This window comes from Nuphar pumila, chromosome 17 (genome assembly GCF_984573655.1).
Source record: "Nuphar pumila chromosome 17, dmNupPumi1.hap1.1, whole genome shotgun sequence".
In the NCBI taxonomy this organism is placed as follows: domain Eukaryota; kingdom Viridiplantae; phylum Streptophyta; class Magnoliopsida; order Nymphaeales; family Nymphaeaceae; genus Nuphar; species Nuphar pumila.
In genome coordinates, this window is record NC_143265.1 from 1069181 (window position 1) to 1090179 (window position 20999).

Below are 20999 nucleotides of genomic sequence, written 5' to 3' on the forward strand. Positions count from 1 at the left end.
GGGGGCAAGGTGGGGCGGGCCCCATTTCCCCTTAGTCTATAGTCATCCCTTAAAGGATTGGGGATGGAACGGGCAGAGTGGAGAAAAACGTACGTCCATCCCCGCACGGGGATAGATTTTAACCTTCATCCCCGCCTCCATCCTCATTTCATGCCCTTCATCCCCTGTCCAAATGGAGCGAGGCAGGGTGGAAGGGGGCCATTTAAAAGAGGAGATATGCATATTGTATTAATGAGTTGAAACAAACAATATCTTATTGCACATATTTTTTTCAAGTGAATCTAACCTTAAAGATATGATCAACATGGTCTTGGTCTCCTGGTAGGTGAACGACTTTTAAATCACCAGAATCTAGTGTGTAGAAGATTTTTTGGTGATTAAAAAATCAATAGTTGTAGATTTCATGTCGTCAGTATTGTCGGCCTAGTCGACATCAAAGTAAGTTGTGAGATGGAGACTGGTAAGAGGGCGAAGAACCATGGTCAATGGTATGCTTGATATAGCTGAGAATGCGTTTAACAGCAAGCCAGTGCGTGGTGGTGGGCGTTTGCATGAACTGGCACACGTGATTCACAACATAAGTCAAATATGGACGTGTCAAAGTGAGATACTGAAGTGAACCAACAACCTGACGGTATAGAGTGGAATTTGGCAATGGATCTCTATCATGACGAGAGAGAAAAGCAACAATAGGCATTGGCGATGAAATAGTCTATCATGTATTTGTGTTGCGTAAGATATAAACCTTGGGATGTAAAGTGAGCGTCAATGCCCAAAAAATAATCCAGTTGACCTAAGTCTTTAATAGAGAATTCTTGTCCTATTCGTCTTATAATAGTAAAAATGAGAGATGATGAGCTACCAGTGAGAATAATGTCATCAACATAAATGAGAAGAAAAATAACATCACTGCCCATAAATGCCATGAATAAGAAAGTATTAATCTGAGAAGCAATAAATCCAAGGCTGATAAGGAAACTACTTAATCGATGAAATCATGTCTGTGGAGCTTGTTTCAGTTTGTATAGAGATTTTTGCAATGTACAAACATACTCTAGAAAATGAGAATCCACAAAGCCAGGAGGTTGAGCCATATAGACTGTTTCTGAAAGATTACCATGTAGAAAAACATTTTGCACATCGAGTTGCCGAATAGTCCATTGAGGAGGTATAGCAATGGTAAGAATGAGATGCACAATAGTAAACTTGACAACTGGGCTGAAGGTTTCACTATAATCAATGCCTTCTTCTTAAGAGGACCCCTTGGCAACAAGGTGCGCTTTGAATCGTTCAACATTACCATCAACTTTTTGTTTGATTCGATATACCCATTTGCAGCCCACTACATTATAAGCAGGAGAAGGGGGTACCAAGATCCAGGTTTGATTTTTCATAAGAGCATGAAATTCATCAGCCATAGCTTGATGCCATTAAGGGTGCTTAGAGGCAGTTGAAAAACAGTTAGGCTTGTGGTCTGAGGGTAGTTCAATAAGAAGAGTAGAGGGTAACAAATAGCGGCTGGTTTGAAAAACATGAGGTTTAGAGAGTCGGTTTGTGATCGAGTGACCATATGATGCTAGTGGGTAGGTGGGAGTGGAGACAGAGAAGATGATGGTGGAGATGATGGAGGTGGTGGCCATAGAGATAGATGTGAGGAAGGTGGTAAAGGTGGGTTAGAGGGAGATGTTGAAACAAGGGTGATAGGAGTTGTTGTAGGAGATAAGGGAGGAGGTCAGAGGAAAAGAATGGGTATATTGGTATCATGAGATGAAGGATGTGGTTGGATTGAGATTAAAGAGGTGTATGAAAAGTCACCTTCATCAAATACAACATTGCAGCTTATAAAAATCTTGGTGGTTGACAGATCAAAGCAAATATACCCCTTATGTTGGCCATTATAGCCAAGAAAAACACACTTTCGACTACAAAATTCTAGCTTGTTTGTGTTGTAAGGACGAAGATGAGGATAGAAAGCACAACCAAAGGTTTTGAGAAATAAGTAGTCAGGTTCTTGCTGAAAAAGAATTTGGTAAGGGGTCATCATATTTGTAGTGGGTGAGGGAAGGTGATTAACAAGATATGTGGCTGTTAAAAAGGCATAATCCTAAAATTGAAGTGGCAAATGAGCATGAGCAAGAAGAGTGAGACCAGTTTCAACCAAATGGCGATGTTTCTTTTCAACTCACCCATTTTGTTGATGGGTGTATGGGTGTATATAACGTGATGCTGAATGCCACGAGACTTTAAATATTGAGAAAGTCTTCTGAACTCACCTCCCCAATCACTCTGTATAGCCCTAATTGGTCGGCCAATTTTCTTTTCAACTAAACGAAAGTTTTGAAAAATAAGCACTTCAGACTTTTAAGTTCACATAATAGAAATGTTCATGCATAGTTGGGACCGATGATGGTCCCCATACATCAGTAAAAATCAAATCTAAAGGTCCATTGATGTCGTGAAGATTGAGGGAATAGGGGAGAGTGGCTTTTTTTCATTTGACAAGCTTCACAGATTTTATTTGAATGCTGAAAATAAGATGACAAACCATATTTATTGATAACATGACGAACAATTTTAAGTGACGGATGTCCCAGTCGTTCGTTCCATTGAGTAGTGGAAGCCCTTTCGCTGACAAAGGCTGAAATCTTGCTTGCTTCTTTAAGTTTTTTCAACTGCACTTTATATAATCCCTACTCATGAATGCATTTGAGAAGAACCTTCCCTATTTTCAAGTCCTTTACATAGCAACAATTGGGGCAAAATTCAAAAGCAACATTATTATCATTGGTAAACTTATGAACATATAATAAGTTTTTAGTAATGTGTGGCACATGAAGGATATTATTTAGAGAAAATCAATTGCAAGATGTTGAAACAATAGAGTTGCCAACGTGAGAAATAGCCAGACCTGTGTCGTTTCCAATTTTGACTTGTTCGATGCCATCATATGCAATTGGCATGGACAAATTGTTGAGATCAGCAGTTACATGATGTGTAGCTCCCGAATCCGAATACCATCCTCCAATATTAATGCTTGATTCATTTAAAGCATAGTTAACTTCAGCATTGGTCTGATTTCTGCCTTGAAAGAAATTGTATTGAGAACATTTCAATACACCATGTCCTTGTTGGCGGCATGCTTAGCATGTGGTGCGGCAATTGGCAAAGATATGACCTTGATTACCACACGAAAAATAGGTAGAAGAAGTTGCTCCATTCTAATTTTTGAAGGTAGCAGTTTGTCCTTGAGATCTATTTGAGAAATGACCTCAGTTTTTCTTGAATTGATAATTTTGACGCTGAATATTTTGCTTAAGGGTGAGATTGACCATGGTGTTTTCAATTTTAGCTAAATCAGTTTCTTAGAGTTGAGCCTCATGAACAAGAAGCATAGTAAGCAAATAATCCAAGGATATAGGTGAAATTCCACTAGAGGGGGGGGGGTGAATAGTGAAATACGATGCAAGTTGATATAATAAAAAATAAAGCAATAAGGCACAACACAATAAACACAAGATTTATACTGGTTCGGTCAAAACCCTGACCTACATCCAGTCCCCAAGCAAACCACTTGAGCTTTCCACTATAACATCTGAGTCACCGGATAAATAGTACAACACCCTCTTCCTCAGAGGTCTTCTTCTCTCAACAGAGAAGGGGCACACCCTCTTTCACAGAGGTCTTCTTCTCTCAACAGAGAAAGACAATACCATCTTACACAGAGGTCTTCTTCTCTCAACAGAGAAGGGCAACACCCTCTTTCCCAGAGGTCTACTTCTTTCAATAAAGAAGGAATACAGTGAATAACAGAAAGTTACAATACTTCCTATAGAACCTTCAGGATGATATGAATGCACGAATGAAGGATTCTTAGAATGTTCTGTTCGTCACTCAGAAGATACTCTTTGTCAAAGAGTTATTTTTGACTTTTTCTCTTTCTTTTCTCTTTCTTTTTCTAAGCTCTCTTTCAAATATCGAATAGGTATTTTTCTCGTTGTAAGCTCACTTGTCTATTCCATTCCCTTCTGTTTTGAATAGTTCATTTGAGTGTGTTTTTATAGCTTAAAAAATAGTCATTTGGCTTTTTGAAATCGTAGCCTTTTTTAGATGTGAAATGTCATATCATTTTAAAAAACATCTTTAGAGAAATTCGAGAAAGTCTTCTTTCCATAAAAGTAAAATATAGGGTACACTAGTCGTTGTAATATTTTAGGTAATACATATTTTATGTAAAAAGTCTATTTCTTACAATAGTACATTGAACGTTGGATTGTAAGCTATTATGTAGTTTTGTCTTTATTCTAATAAATGATTTGAGGTACATAAGTACTTTTTTACATTAAATGAGTGTAAGTACAATAAATGCTTTGAAATATTTATTTGTACATAGTCATGTCAAGAGTTTTCTGTATGTTGTGTTTTTCAAAGTCTACAGAGAGAATGAAGACTACAAGTAAGTCGGCATTCTTGAGAAGGATATTTAACAAGGATTTCTTACAGGAGGTATTTAATACTATACAAAGAGAATGATGACTTCAAGTAAGTCGACATTCTATGAGTTTGGAAAAAGGTAACTAGAGTCTTATCAAAACCAATATTATATTTGTTTTTTTTGTGTAGCCGATTTCATGTTTTGTCTTTTTCCTATATTTGAAATCATTTCTTTAAAGAAGGTAACTAGAGTCTTTTCAAAACCAATATTATATTTGTTTTCTTTGTGTAGCCGATTTCATGTTTTGTCTTTTTCCTATATTTGAAATCATTACTTTTCAAGTTGTCTTGTATATGATATAAGGTACAATTATTACATTTTGAAATCATGTCAAAATACCTTTTTCATAAAGGGTTGTAAGAAGGTACAATTATTTGTTTTCAAAAAGGAGATTTTTGAAACTATCGTATACCTTTATGAAATAGCTTTTATGAGTGAGTATGTAATGTGCAATATGCATGCTTCTGAAGGTTCTGTTACATATGACTCTAAAGAAGAAAAAAATCTTCAACTTGAGGTAGTCGATCTCTTTAGATGGTCTTTAGGAGTGCATGGCTCAACAAGTTTTTTCTTCAAGGTGTATGATTGCACCATAGTTGTACTTGAACAAGAGGTCTCCATCCTTTTTGAGTGAGATATCCTTGCATCAAATACTCGTTAGATATATGGCAAAGCATATCGAGTCATAATATAACATTTTTCAAGAAGACATATTATCATATTATATGAAATCAAATAAGACAGTGTATCATATTATGTGACATCAAAACAGAGTTTCTCAACAATAGGTACGGGTATTAAGAGCAGTTCTCAACATTCCATATTCACTTGGCAGACCAGATAAAATATAAAGGGTGAAGTCTTTATCTTTAATAGGATTGAAAGCAAGGGTGAACTGATAGGCTATATTTTTAGCCCTGTAAATGTAATCAGAGATGGACTCAGTCCCTTTCTTAAGATTTTGTAATTGCCCTTTCAGCTGTTGAATGCGGGCACGAGATCTAGCAGCATAAATTTTCTTTAGTGTATTCCAAACTTCATAAGATGAGGTGAAGCCAACTATTTGGCTATGGACTTGATCTGTGAGAGAAGAAAGGATCCAACTTAAGAGAAGTTGATCCATTCTTTCCCACTCCTCAAAGGCAGAATTTTTTACCTTAGCACCATCTTGTTCTAACCACTTTGCAGGACATGGTTTTGACCAGTCCATGTAACCCATTAAGTTATAGCTTCGTAAGAGCGGTAGGAATTGAGATTCTCATAAGAAAAAATTGTCTGATCAAAGTTTCACTAAAATAAAATGTTGCAAACTTGATGAAGCAACAAAAATTGGTAGATTCAAACCTCGGAATGTAATGATTTCAGCATTTGTGCCTTTGCTACAATTTGTGTTTGAACTGGTTTCTGTAGTGTTGTTGTTGGTGGCCATTGTAGCAGCGTTTTGCAGATGTGACTCCTAGTGCTTTGATACCATATAAAGCTATGGTAAAAAGAAGAAATAGGAGCATGACAAGTTTATAGTGGTTCGACGTTAACAAGCCCCTATCCATTTCTCTCTGCCTCTCTTCTTCCTTAGTCATCCTGAGATGAGCAGTTACTTTATATAAGGAAGGTGTTACAACTAATCTTGATTTTTAGGATTTGATTTTGTTATACAAATATTTGATTTATCTTGACTTTTATTATTTTTCTCATACGTAAGCATTTCTCTTTCAATCTGCTAGGGCTGGTTAGATCTCACAAGCTTATCTTTAGCACCTTAACATTTCGAAGATGCGAAAAGGCTTTGGTACGACTGAGTTCTCAGGATACAACTTGGCTTGAACCTCAAGAGAGTCACTGCTTCATAAGATCAGGTGATCTCTCCTACACTTGAACTTGGCAAGCCAAATCGAGAATAAAAGAATAAAAAGAGAAAGCTTGAGAGTTAAAAATTTTGATGATTCAAAAGACAAAAAAATGAAGAAATTTATAGAATTTAGGAAGGCCAAAACATTTTGTGATAAATGTGCTTAAAGGTCATAAATCTAATAGTTTGAAAATTGAACAAAAATGATCTTAAATGGTCACTTACTTTTGACTAAGAATCAATGACCTCTAAAACCGTCCAACGATCACAATGCTTCATAAATGCTATATAAATGTATTTTTAAGTCTTTCAAACGTTTAGACCTTTCAAAAAATGAAAAGTCAAAAAATGGCTTTATCAAAGCGGACATCAACATCTCACAGGTGCCTCGCGCTGCTGCAAGCGAAGTGCAAAGTGCCCCATCAAAAATGCCACATTGCATCTCAAGTGCATGTGTGCACGAATGGTGCATTAATTCATGTGCAAAGCATAGCAACGTATGTAAGTTACCCTAAGACACAAGGTTTATCAAAATAAAGAATAGAGAACAAACACTTAATTTAAACCACCAGAAAAAATTCTCTCTTAAACATGGGACTAAACATTTTCAAAGCATTTTTTTGCGAGAAACAATAAATCAAAACTTTACAAATATGTTATATTTTGGAACTTTTTCTAATAAATCTTCTGTTAACAAGTTACATATTTGCATAGCAAATCAAAGAGCAAACTTGTTCAAGGGAAAGTAGGGCAAATTTTGCCATGTAGAATCCAGGCTTGGTCAACACCTCAGGTTCACATGAATCAAACAAGGACTCAGTCAACTTTTTTTTGCCTCTTACACCCAAGTCTGATATGACTGATCTCATCTGAAAGAAGCCAAGTGAGAGTTGACTATATCCAAAAAAGACAAAAAAATGGACAGGTCCATGGCAAGCCTCCTTACCCTAAGGCCTATACCAAAGACTCTATTAGACCTCTATGGAGTCTAGAGGCTAGATCCATTGAACAAATCCAACAAGTTAGGCTGGTCAATGAGCCGAACAAACTGAACAAAGGGTGTTCAAACTCGGCTAATTCCTGTAGCTAACCAAACTGAGCTTGAGCTTGTCAGTTGAATGAGCCAAGCTCAGTGGTGGAGCCACATTGAGGTCAGAGTGGGTACATGCCCAACCTGACCCAAAAAACCCCTCCAAGAGGGGGGTTCGGGTTGAGGGCCAGACCATCTGGTGTTCGGCAGTACCAAGCCTTAGACGTCTCTTTGGTGGTGCCCCTTAAGTCTCTCTCTCTCTCTCTCTCTCTCTCTCTCTCTCTCTCTCTCTCTCTCAAAACCTTAAAAAACTTTCAAAGAAAAGAGTTTTGTGCCCACCTTAGTTTAGATTTACTGGCCAAGCTGAAACTAACTTGTTTTATAGAAAATGTATTGAAAATGGTAGAATTTGAACTCTAAACCTATTGAGTTAAACTCAAATTGGATCATTTAAAGAATAAAATCTATTTTTGAAAGTTACAAGCAATTTGAACTCTAAACTTATTACTTGCAAGTCAAACACTCCACCCTATGTATACTCTATGATGTCATATATTATTACTAGTTAACCATCCTAATCCTATAGGAGCCGAGCCAAGCTGAACACCCGTTATTAGCATTCGATTTGCCAAGCCCTATTTCATGAGTTTGAGCAAGTTCTATACTACCTGAAACAATCCCAAGCCGAGAAAAGGGATCCGGTGAGCGTGGGGCCCCATGCAATGTTGTCATGTGATTGGCTAGTGTCACATAGCCATGTCCCTTAGCAACTCCTTGGATCTCAACTCTTGGTCTGGTTACCAGACATACCGAAAAGCATTGTCAAGTGACGAAGCAGGTTATATGTTCCCCCCCGAACAGGGCAGTTAGCTACATCTCATGTTCAGGGGGCCCAAAGAGCACCACGTATGTAAGCATGTGCGTCTCGTATCCCCATGTTTGTCAGCATTAATTAGCATTGGAGTTTGATGCGATTGCAAAGACTTAATTACCCTCTCCTCCATTGGTGCCAAAAAAATGACGATTCTAGAAAAGGAGTGGTTGTAAAGACTTAAATGCTCCGAAGATGATTATTTAAGACCCAATCTCTGCACTGTAAGATTATCCGAGAAAGAAATCTCCCCTGGAGGAGGCCATGAACATCAACCCTCTCACTCTCTCTCTCTCCCTTCTCTTTCTGCTTCTGTGCACATCCAGCAGAAGATCCTACATTGCTCCATCAAGCACCGACTCACCTGCACATTGACTATTGTGGAGCCTGATTCAAAGTTTTTACCCTTACAGGAGGAGGGTTTGGGGGCTCCTCCCAGCGTGCGTAGCATCATTCAACTAAATGAGTTGTTGATCCTAATTCAAAGTTTTTACCCTTACAACATGGTTCAACTTGATGAGTTGTGGAGCCTGATTCAGAGATTTTGCCCTTACAGGATGGGGGTTTGGGGGCTTCTCCCGGCGCAATAAAGGGTTTTGTTTAATCATGGTGCTCATATTTCCTTCGGTTGTTTCTTGCAAAAGGTTTCTGTAACACCCTTTCTCACGATTTTTCTATTTTTTTTTCTGGTTTGAAGATGGTGACTTCTGAAAGTTACCATTCAATTTCAGGAACTGAACCTATTACAAAACCTGAAATTCTGTAAACAGTTCCCGTTTTTAACAAATTTAAAATATCAAATGAGCTTATAAAGTTATAAAAAATTCCAAATAGAAACTAGCCAAGTAAAGAAAGAAAACCCTTTTTACATATTTGAAAAATGATCTCTCGTTGAGGAGATATGACTCTTGCAAAATAAACTAAGAACATGAGTAACTCAAACGATATAGAGTGTGACAGGGTCTTGGTTTTCGACCAAAAACAGGTATAAAATTATTATAAAAAATGTTGAAAATTGACAAAAATAAACTAGACTCAATAAAAAAGATGCCGCTTTTTACGGATCGGAAATCCGATCTCCGATTAAAGAGATACACCTCCGACAAGTTGGTCTTGATTCAAATAGTGATTTACGCGAATTGTAGTGTTATTCAGTAAGCATACAAATCGCGTAAATCGCTATTTCAATCAAGACCAACTTGTCGGGGGCGTATCTTTCTAACCGGAGATCGGATTTCCGATCCGTAAAAAAAGGCATCTTTGTTATTGAGTCTAGTTTATTTATGTCAATTTTCAGCAATTTTTATGATAATTTCATACCTGTTTTTGGTCAAAAACCAAGACCCTATCACACTATATATCGTTTGAGTTACTCATGTTTTTAGTTCATTTTGCAAGAGTCATATCTCCCAAACGGGAGATCATTTTTCAAATCTGTAAAAAGAGTTTTTTTTACTTTATTTGTCTGGTTTATATCTGGAAATTTTTATAACCTTTTATACATATTTGATATTTTAAATTTTTTAAAATTCAGGACTGGTTACAGATTAATCTTATTTCACCATGATTAAACAAAACAGTTCCAGTTTTTTAAAAATTTGTAATATCAAATAAATATATAAAGTTATAAAATTTTCCAGATATAAACTAGACAAATAAAGCAAAAAAAAACCTTTTTACAGATTTGAAAAATGATCTTCCGTTAGGGAGATACGACTCTTGCACAATGAACTAAAAACATAAGTAACTCAAACGATATACAGTGTGATAGGGTATTGGTTTTCGACCAAAAACAGGTATGAAATTATCATAAAAATTGCTAAAATTTGACAGAAATAAACTAGACTCAATAACAAAGATGCCGTTTTTTATGAATCAAATATCTAATCTCCGATTAGGGAGATACACCCCCGATAAGTTGGTCTTGATTCAAATAGCGATTTACGTGATTTGTAGTGTTATTCAGTTAGCATACAAATCACGTAAATCACTATTTGAATCAAGACCAACTTGTCGGGGGCGAATCTCCCTAACCGGAGATCGAATTTTTGATACGTAAAAAGTGCATCTTAGTTAATGAGTCTAGTTTATTTCTGACAATTTTAAGCAATTTTTATAGTAATTTCATACATGTTTTTGGTCGAAAACCAAGACCCTATCACACTCTATATCCTTTCAGTTACTCATGTTTTTAGTTCATTTTGCAAGAGTCATATCTCCCCAACGGAAGATCATTTTTCAAATCTGTAAAACGAGTTTTTTTGGTTTTTTTGTCTAATTAATATCTGGAAATTTTTCTAACTTTTTATATTTATTTGATATTACAAATTTTTAAAAAACTGGAACTGTTTTGTTTAATCATGGTGAAATAAGCTTAATTTGTAATCAGTCTCGATTTTTAACAAATTTAAAATATCAAATATGTATAAAAAGCTATAAAATTTTCAGATATAAACTAGACAAATAAAGCAAAAAAACCCTGTTTACAGATTTGAAAAATGATCTCCCGTTGGGGAGATATGACTCTTGCAAAATGAACTAATAACATGAGTAACTCAAACGATATAGAGTGTGACAGGGTCTTAGTTTTCGACCAAAAACATATATGAAATTATCATAAAAATTGCTGAAAATTGACAGAAATAAACTAGACTTAATAACGAAGATGTTGCTTTTTACGGATCAGAAATCCGATCTCCGATTAGGAAGATACACCCCCGATAAATTGGTCTTGATTCAAATAGCGATTTACGCGATTTGTAGTGTTATTAAGGATACAAATCGCGTAAATCACTATTTGAATCACGACCAACTTGTCGGGGGCGTATCTCCCTAACCGGAGATTGGATTTCCGATCCGTAAAAAAAAGCATTTTTGTTATTGAGTCTAGTTTATTTCTGTCAAATTTCAGAAATTTTTATAGTAATTTCATACTTGTTTTTGGTTGAAAACCAAGACCCACTCTATATCGTTTGAGTTACTCATGTTTTTAGTTCATTTTGCAAGAGTCATATCTCTCCAACGAGAGATCATAGTCCAAATCTGCAAAAAAGGTTTTCGTCTTTTATTTGTCTAGTTTATATCTCAAAATTTTTATAGCTTTTTCTATATATTTGATATTTTAAATTTGTTAAAATTCAGGATTGGTTACAGATTAATCTTATTTCACAATGATTAAACAAAACAGTTCCAGTTTTTTAAAAAATTGTAATATCAAATAAATATATAAAGTTATAAAAATTTTCAGATATAAACTAGACAAATAAAGCAAAAAAACCTTTTTTACAGATTTGAAAAATGATCTTCCGTTGGGGAGATACGACTCTTGCAAAATGAACTAAAAACATGCGTAACTCAAACGATATATAGTGTGACAGGGTATTGGTTTTTGACCAAAAACATTTATGAAATTATCATAAAAATTGCTAAAAGATTAACAAAAATAAACTAGACTCAATAACGAAGATGACGTTTTTTACGGATCAGAAATCTGATCTCTGATTAGGGAGATACGCCCCCGATAAGTTGGTTTTGATTCAAATAGCGATTTACGCGATTTGTAGTGTTATTCACTAAACATACAAATCAAGTAAATCGCTATTTTAATCAAGACCAACTTGTCGGAAGCGTATCTCCCTAACCGGAGATCGGATTTCTGATCCGTAAAAAGTGGCATCTTAGTTATTGAGTCTAGTTTATTTTTGACAATTTTCAGCAATTTTTACAGTAATTTCATACCTATTTTTGGTCGAAAATCATGACTCTGTCACATTCTATATCGTTTGAGTTACTCATGTTTTTAGTTCATTTTGCAAGAGTCATATCTCCATAACGAGAGATCATTTTTCAAATTTGTAAAAAGGGTTTTTTTTGCTTTATTTGTCTAATTTATATCTGGAATTTTTTCTAACTTTATATATTTATTTGATATTACAATTTTTTAAAAAACTGAAACTATTTTGTTTAATCATGGTTAAATAAGCTTAATCTGTAACTAGTCCCGAATTTTAACAAATTTAAAATATCAAATATGTATAAAAAACTATAAAAAATTTCTATATATAAACTATACTAATAAAGCAAAAAAACCCTTTTTACAGATTTGAAAAATGATCTTCGGTTGGGGAGATATGACTCTTGCAAAATGAACTAAAAACATGAGTAACTCAAACGATATAGAGTATGACAGAGTCTTGGTTTTTTACCAAAAATAGGTATGAAATTATCATAAAAATTGCTAAAAGATTGACAAAAATAAACTAGACTCAATAACAAAGATGTCACTTTTTATGAATTGGAAATCCGATCTCCGGTTAGGGAGATACGCCCCCGAAAAGTTGGTCTTGATTTAAATAGCGATTTACGCGATTTGTAGTGTTATTTAGTAAGCATACAAAATCGCGTAAATCGTTGTTTGAATCAAGACCAACTTATCGGAGGCGCATCTCCTTAACCGGAGATCGGATTTTCGATCCGTAAAAAGCGGCATCTTTGTTATTGAGTCTAGTTTATTTCTGTCAATTTTTAACAATTTTTATAATAATTTCATACCTGTTTTTGGTCAAAAACCAAGACCCTATCACACTCTATATCGTTTGAGTTACTCATGTTTTTAATTCATTTTGCAAGAGTCATATCTCCGCAACGGAAGATCATTTTTCAAATCTGTAAAAAGGGTTTTTTTGCTTTATTTGTCTAGTTTATATTTGGAATTTTTTATAGCTTTATATATTTATTTGATATTACAAATTTTTAAAAAACTGGAACTATTTTGTTTAATTATGGTGGAATAAGATTAATCTGTAACTAGTCCCAAATTTTAACAAATTTGAAATATCAAATATGTACAAAAAGCTATAAAAATTTTCTGATATAAACTAGACAAATAAAGCAAAAAAACCATTTTTACAGATTTGAAAAATGATCTTCCGTTTGGGAGATATAACTCTTGCAAAATGAACTAAAAACATGAGTAACTCAAACGATATAGAGTTTGATAGGGTCTTGGTTTTTGACCAAAAACAGGTATGAAATTATCATAAAAATTGCTGAAAATTGACAGAAATAAACTAGACTAAATAACGAAGATGCCGCTTTTTACGGATCGAAAATTCGATCTTTTGTTAGGGAGATACGCCCCCGATAAGTTGGTCTTGATTAAAATAATGATTTACGCGATTTGTACTATTATTCAGTAAGCATACAAATCGCGTAAATCACTATTTGAATCAAGACCAAATTTTTGGGAGAGTATCTCCTTAACCGGAGATCGGATTTTCGATCCGTAAAAAACAGCATCTTCGTTATTGAGTGTAGTTTATTTCTGTCAATTTTCAGCAATTTTTATGATAATTTCATACCTGTTTTTGGTCGAAAACCAAGACACTATCACACTCTATATCGTTTGAGTTATTCATGTTTTTAGTTCATTTTGCAAGAGTCATATCTCCCCAACGAAAGATCATTTTTCAAATCTGTAAAAAGGGTTTTTTTGCTTTATTTGTCTAGTTTATATCTGGAAATTTTTATAACTTTATATATTTATTTGATATTACAAGTTTTTAAAAAACTAGAACTGTTTTGTTTAATCATGGTGAAATAATATTAATCTGTAACCAGTCCCGAATTTTAACAAATTTAAAATATCAAATATGTATAAAAAGCTATAAAAATTTCCACATATAAATTAGACAAATAAAGCAAAAGAATCTTATTGACAGATTTGAAAAATGATTTCTCGTTGGGGAGATATGACTCTTGCAAAATGAACTAAAAACATGAGTAACTCAAACGATATAGAGTGTGACAGGGTCTTGGTTTTCGGCCAAAAACAGGTATGAAAATATCATAAAAATTGCTGAAGATTGACAAAAATAAACTAGATTCAATAACGAAGATGTCGTTTTTTACGGATCAGAAATCCGATCTTCGGTTAGGGAGATACGCCCTTGACAAGTTGGTCTTGATTCAAATAGCGATTTACACGATTTGTAGTGTTATTCAGTAAGCATACAAATTGCGTAAATCGCTATTTCACTCAAGACCAACTTGTCGGGGCGTATCTCTCTAACTGGAGATCGGATTTCCGATCCGTAAAAAGCGGCATATTTGTTATTAAGTCTAGTCTATTTTTGTCAATTTTCAGCAATTTTTATGATAATTTCATACCTGTTTTTGGTCGAAAACCAACACCCTATAACACTCTATATCGTTTGAGTTACTAATGTTTTTAGTTCATTTTGCAAGAGTCATATCTCCCCAACGGGAGATCATTTTTCAAATCTGTAAAAAAGGTTTTTTTGCTTTATTTGTCTAGTTTATATCTGAAAATTTTTATAACTTTTTATACATATTTGATATTTTAAATTTTTTAAAGTTCGGGACTGGTTACAGATTAATCTTATTTCACCATGATTAAACAAAACAATTTCAGTTTTTTAAAAATTTATAATATCAAATAAATATATAAAGTTATAAAAATTTCCATATATGAACTTGACAAAAAAACAAAAAAACCCTTTTTACAGATTTGAAAAATGATCTCCCGTTGAGGAGATATGACTCTTGCAAAATGAACTAAAAACATGAGTAACTCAAACGATATAGAGTGTGATAGTGTCTTGGTTTTCGAACAAAAACAGGTATGAAATTATCATAAAAATTGCTGAAATATGACAGAAATAAACTAGACTCAATAACAAAGATGTTGCTTTTTACGGATCAGAAATCCGATCTCCGGTTAGGGAGATACGCCTCCAAAAAGTTGGTCTTGATTCAATTAGCGATTTACGCGATGTGTATGCTTACTGAATAACAGTACAAATCGCGTAAATCGCTATTTGAATCAAGATGAACTTATCGGAGGCGTATCTCCCTAATCGAAAATCGTATTTCCGATCCGTAAAAAGCGGCATCTTCGTTATTTAGTCTAGTTTATTTATGTCAATTTTCAGCAATTTTTATGATAATTTCATACCTGTTTTTGGTCAAAAATCAAGACTTTGTCACACTCTATATCGTTTGAGTTACTCATGTTTTTAGTTCATTTTGCAAGAGTCATATCTCCCCAACGGGAGATCATTTTTCAAATCTGTAAAAAGGGTTTTTTGCTTTATTTGTCTAGTTTATATTAAACATTTTTATAACTTTATATATTTATTTGATATTACAAATTTTTAAAAAACTAGAACTGTTTTGTTTAATCATGGTGAAATAAGATTAATTTGTAACCAGTCCTGAATTTTAACAAATTTGAAATATCAAACATGTATAAAAATCTATAAAAAAATTCAGATATAAACTAGACAAATAAAGGAAAACACCCTTTTTACAGATTTGAAAAATGATCTTCCGTTAGGGAGATATGACTCTTGCAAAATGAACTAAAAACATGAGTAACTCAAACAATATAGAGTGTGATAGGGTATTGGTTTTTGACCAAAAACAGATCTGAAATTATCATAAAAATTGCTGAAAATTGACAGAAATAAACTAGACTCAATAACGAAGATGTCGTTTTTTATGGATCGGAAATCCGATATTCGGTTAGAGAGATACGCCCCCGAAAAGTTGGTCTTGATTTAAATAGCGATTTACGCGTGACGGCTTACTGAATAACACTACAAATCGCGTAAGGGTAAAAACTCTAAATGAGGCTCCACAACTCATCAAGTTGAATGATGTTACCCACGCTGGGAGGAGCGTCCAAACCCTCCTCCTATAAGGGCAAAAACTCTAAATAAAGCTCCACAACTCATCAAGTTGAATGATGCTACCCACGCTGGGAGGAGCCCTCAGACCCCCCTTTTGTAAGGGTAAAAACTCTGAATCAGACTCTACAACTTTTCAAGTTGAATGATGTTACCCACGCTGGGAGGAGCCCCCAGACCCCTCTCTCGTAAGGGTAAAAACTCTGAATCAGGATCTACAACTCATTTCGTTGAATGATGCTACCCACGCTGGGATGAGCCCCCAAACCCTCCTCCTGTAAGGGTAAAAACTCTGAATCAGGTTCTACAATAATCAATGTGCAGGTCAGTCGGTGCTTGATGGAGCAATGTAGGATCTTCTGCTGAATGTGCACAGAAGCAGAAATAGAAGGGAGAGAGAGAGTGAGAGGGTTGATGTTCATGGCCTCCTACAGGAGAGAGTGAGAGGATTGATGTTCATGGCCTTCTCCAGAGAGAACTTTTTGTCTCCCTTGATTTCTTCTGTAGAGAGAGAGAGGGTTTTACAGTGTTTTACGGAGAAAGAAAAAGAAGACTTTGAAAAGTCAACAACATCCTCGACTTTCTGGATGGAGGACATGTTTGTCCTTTTTTTGAACTGTTTGTTTTTTCTTTTTTGAATGAAAGGCATTTTTGTCATTTTCTCACACCATCACTTTACGAGAAGAATAACAAGAAATGGTAATGAAGTCTTTGCAACCACACCAGACTCCAATGCTTAGTGATGTCAACATATACGGGAATACGAGCCTCATGTGCTTGTATACGTGGTGCTTATTCAACGCCTCGAACACAGACGTGGGATTCAGTGAATATTCGGGGGGAACATACACCACCCTCTCGTCAAGTGATGATTGGACGAAGAGGGCGTTCTGACTTTTGACAATCTTTAACAAAAAACGAAAAGGGTAAGTTTCCATACACGCGTGCCCATGTGGGAAACGGTACGACACAAGATGCAGTCTGATGCTGCGAGTTAAAAGCAAGAATCAAGGCCGGAGACGACGAGACAGCCACCGGCGGAGCTGCAACTCCGGAGAGCCCGGTCAAGATGGATGGTGGATGGTGGGCAGAGCCGGTGGTTTCTGGCTGAGAAACCTCCCCGCAACTCTGGAGTTGAGCAGCTTCAGTGCCTCCTTAGACTTAATGCACCTTGGTGTCTTGTACTGGTTCACAGAGGACCCCTGAGACACGCAGAGATCCATCAGAGAATCGAAGCAGCCGTGCTCGACCACCCTGATCTCCAACGGCCCGATGGACTTCTCCCTCACCCTGCACATCTTGTACACATAGTCAAATGAGTCCTCAATCACAGAGCAGCACTCTTCCATCACAGAGCACTCCAGCTCCTTTGTCACAGATCTGCTGTTCCCCCTGTTCTTCAGCTCCCAGAACAGAACGTAGTGGCCCGGGATCGTCGAAGCGTCAGCGTAGCTCGTGTACTCCGTTAGCATCTGGTCCAACGGCTCTAGAAGCCGCCTCGCGCGCGTCACGGCCGAGAGGAGGTCTTCTTCGTTCGTCTTGTCCGTGTCGATGCTCAGCACGACGTTGCGCCGGTGGACGAACCGGAATTGGGGGGCCTTGTTGTGGAAACCAGTCACCATGAGGATATCTCCAACTCTGTATCTGTATAGACCTGAAACAGCACAATGACAGATGGTTTTTAGGTTATTGTGTGTGGTTCATGCAAATTTTTTTTTCTGTTTAACCAATTCTCTGATCAATTCTGATGTTTGGAATGCGAAACCCATAAAAACTTTCTGTTTAATTGCTTCTCTTGTCAATTCTGATGTTTCAAATGAGAAACCTATGAATGATCAAGGATTGATCTACAAGATTTCGAATCTTGGACGTAATTCAGATTATTAACAAGTTTTGCGATTATACTAGATCATGCTAAAACTTAGAACGCAGTAATTGATAGTCCAATTTCAGACACCAATACAAGGAAATTGGTTACCTGTAAATGTGGTGACGACGAGCTCGTAGTAGTGACCGATCTGTACATTAACGAGATCGACTGTTGCTGCTGCTGTTGCCTCCTTCCTAGGATGTTGATTAGTTTTCAGGCAATTTTTGTCAGTGACACCATTGCAGTGAGTGTGTTCAAATTCACGGCCTTTTGCCACAGGGAGGAACTCAAAGTAGGCCATGTTTGGGAGCAGAGTATAAGAAACATCAGATGGTTTGCTCAGAGGCTTAAGGTTGAGACCAAAATAGCATTCAGAAGATGCATACATGGTTGAAACCAGTGGTAGTCCGCCACTGTAAAAACCAAGAGTTGGTATATACTGAGCCATCGATCCGGTAACAATGACGTCGACATACTTTGTTCTAGGCCAGATTCTCTTGATTATTCCCTCCCAGGATTTCTCATAACATTCGGCTTCAATCAGTCCGGCAAGTTCAGGATCAGGCCTTTTGAGAATGCAGGAAACTGATTCTCGGCAACCGGCATCGGTGATCCACTCACTGAGACTCCCAGTTCTTATGTTCAGGCACATTTGTTGCCAATTATCCTCCAGGAACTTGATTGCACGCAGAAATGCTGATGCAAAAACGGCCCCAACTCGAATAACTTGATCTCTCTGCCTCAATCCGCAGAGCAATTGGCAGTACATGCTCTGCCTGTTATCAGGGCACAAGATAGTCTCATCTGGGCTTGTATACACATTGTATTTGTTGAAGGGCCTGCTCTTGAAATTATTGCTTTTGTAATAGCTTGTTAAAACTGGTCTAGCCATTAAACCAGAGGGTGTTTTGGTTTCTGGTTTGATGAACAAGAGGTACATGCCTTTTCCTTGGTCTAATCCAGGAACATATCTGAAACATAGAAATTGAATTTCAGAATCACTTCAAGCTGTTGCACTCTTTGGAAACAAACATTAAAGCAAGAAGCAAGAAACCAGCCAAGAGAAGAGATGGGAACTGCTTACTTGTTCATCACTGGAACAAGTAGATCATACAAAAAGGTTTTTCTGTCCAAATCTTCTGCAGTTGATGGCATTATTTTTGGCCTACCACCAGATGTTCCAGAGCTAACAAAAAGATTGAGATAATTAGTGATTATCACCCTTAAAAAGCACAAATTTGAAGTAAAAAAAAGAAGCAGCCAACTATACCATACCTTGTGAGGAGTTCAGAAATGGGTTCAGCAGAAAGCAATTGATAAGGCTCCCCATCTGCAATTCTGTCAATATATGGCTTGATTTCTTCATAATTAACAATGGGGACCTTCTGCTTGAAAAGATCCACATCACACTTCCCTGACAGAAACCTCTGCAGATACTCTGTTTCTGTGTTTCTCATCAGCATCTCCATTAGAACCAGTTGCTGGACTTTATCTGCATTTTTGGTCAGTTCCTCTATGAGCCGAAGACCAGCCTCATCGTCTTGGTGATCAAAACTTAGATCCATTGTAGCTTGATCTTACATAAGTTGATCAAAACACCAGTATATACAACTTTACACAATGTACTTGTGTTGGCACAGAGATGGAAGCTCGTAAAAACAGCAACCAGATGGAATTTCTCGTGTTGGTGCTTTCATTCTCAAATGTGAATGCTCTCTCCTGGCTGCTGCAGGTGACACCAAGGTGGAATAAATAGTGGGGGAGGCGAGGGCTAGTCCTGGAATTCATGAAATTCGTTATCAAAGCCACAGGGAAAAGAGCCTTAGATATGTCCTTACTCACGTGGCTGTGCCTGGCAGTCTTGGAGCAAGCCTTTTGGGACCCACCAAAAATGGGCCTTATTTGGGAACCTGCATTGAGCAAAAGCTGGAAATCTTTTTCACTTGAAAGGTTGGACCGTGCACATGCTCTGGGGAGCAAGGCTAACTGTGCTTGCATATTGATGCTGCAACTAATTTTGTGCTTGGCAATGATCCCCCCCCCCCCATAATTTCATGAGCTTTGTTTCTGCCCACAAGGGCTCCGCACACCTGGCTATGTGAGTTCACTTAAAGCCTTCAAATTGAAGGACGTTAAGAGCCCCGCACACCTGGCTATGTGCGCATCCCTTTAAGACCAAAGCAGCATGCTTTCACTTGAGAAGGGGTGGTGGTGGAGGGGGTTCAACCGTTTGGGCTAGGGATGCAAATGGTTTCACAAAATACATTGGGAAGTCCGATCTGATTGGATTCGGAACAGTCAAAATTTGCGAAAAAACATTCCTGTATCTGGCCGGTTTGCAACCCTAGCTTGGGGTGGGTCATATGACAGAGTGTCAATCTTTCCCAGGCCTCACTGCTCGAACCAGAGTTTCTCTTGATAAATATAAACAAAAAGGGCTTTGTTTTTTCATCTAAAAGGTCTTTATTGATTGCCAAGAAAACTAGATGATTTGCTTTTCTTGGAAAATTGTTGTTGTTGGTGGTGGTAATTGTCACGTTAGACAATTATTATGAAGCAGCGAAGGGTTAGTGAAAGCAATAAAGCAGTCATTATCAGGCAAAACTTTTTTTTTTTTAAGGCAAGTTGGGGTTAGGCATATCCTTCCAGTTATACAACGATACCATTGGGCTTTGAACTTGCAACCAACACAAGGTGATGTGCACTAGCTGCTCCTACCAGACAAGCGGAGCCCCCAGAAAGACTCCTTTAAGCAGCTATGCTTTTCAATTAATGGATAAAGGCCAGTCTTAAACAAATTGATCATGAACACATCTGCAGGGTCCGCCTGAGTTGAAACAACTTGCAATTATGAGATCCCTGGTTGACCATATATAGCAAATATATAATGCATACACATTTTTTTTTCTTGGATTTATAACCCGAAGAAACTGCACCCGCCATGAAGACCTGGTCACGCTGGCTCAGCCTGCCATACCTACTGTCATCGTGCCGGCAGCGTAAAACTCTGATGCTAGGACCCCTGCCCCCGAGGCCTATGCTATGGCAGAGGGGTGACACCCATGAAAATTGAACCTTAACTGCCCGTCTAACAGCCAAGACCCCCACCCCACTACGCCAATCTCCCTTGAGGAGAGGGTGGTGTATGTTCTCCCCCGATGATTCACTGAATCCCACG

At 36.9% G+C, this 20999-nt stretch overlaps 1 protein-coding gene across 1 annotated transcript; it reads right to left on the minus strand.

The window, feature by feature from the left end:
• Window positions 1-16857: 16857 nt before the first annotated feature.
• Window positions 16858-19476, minus strand: LOC149811304 (indole-3-acetic acid-amido synthetase GH3.17-like). The gene is made up of 4 exons (XM_089993187.1): window positions 19097-19476; window positions 18906-19007; window positions 17930-18792; window positions 16858-17605 (listed from the first exon to the last, which is right to left on the minus strand). The coding sequence occupies exons 1-4, from the start codon at window positions 19384-19386 to the stop codon at window positions 17016-17018; spliced, it is 1845 nt and encodes a 614-aa protein (XP_089849313.1). The 5' UTR covers window positions 19387-19476; the 3' UTR covers window positions 16858-17015.
• Window positions 19477-20999: the final 1523 nt, after the last annotated feature.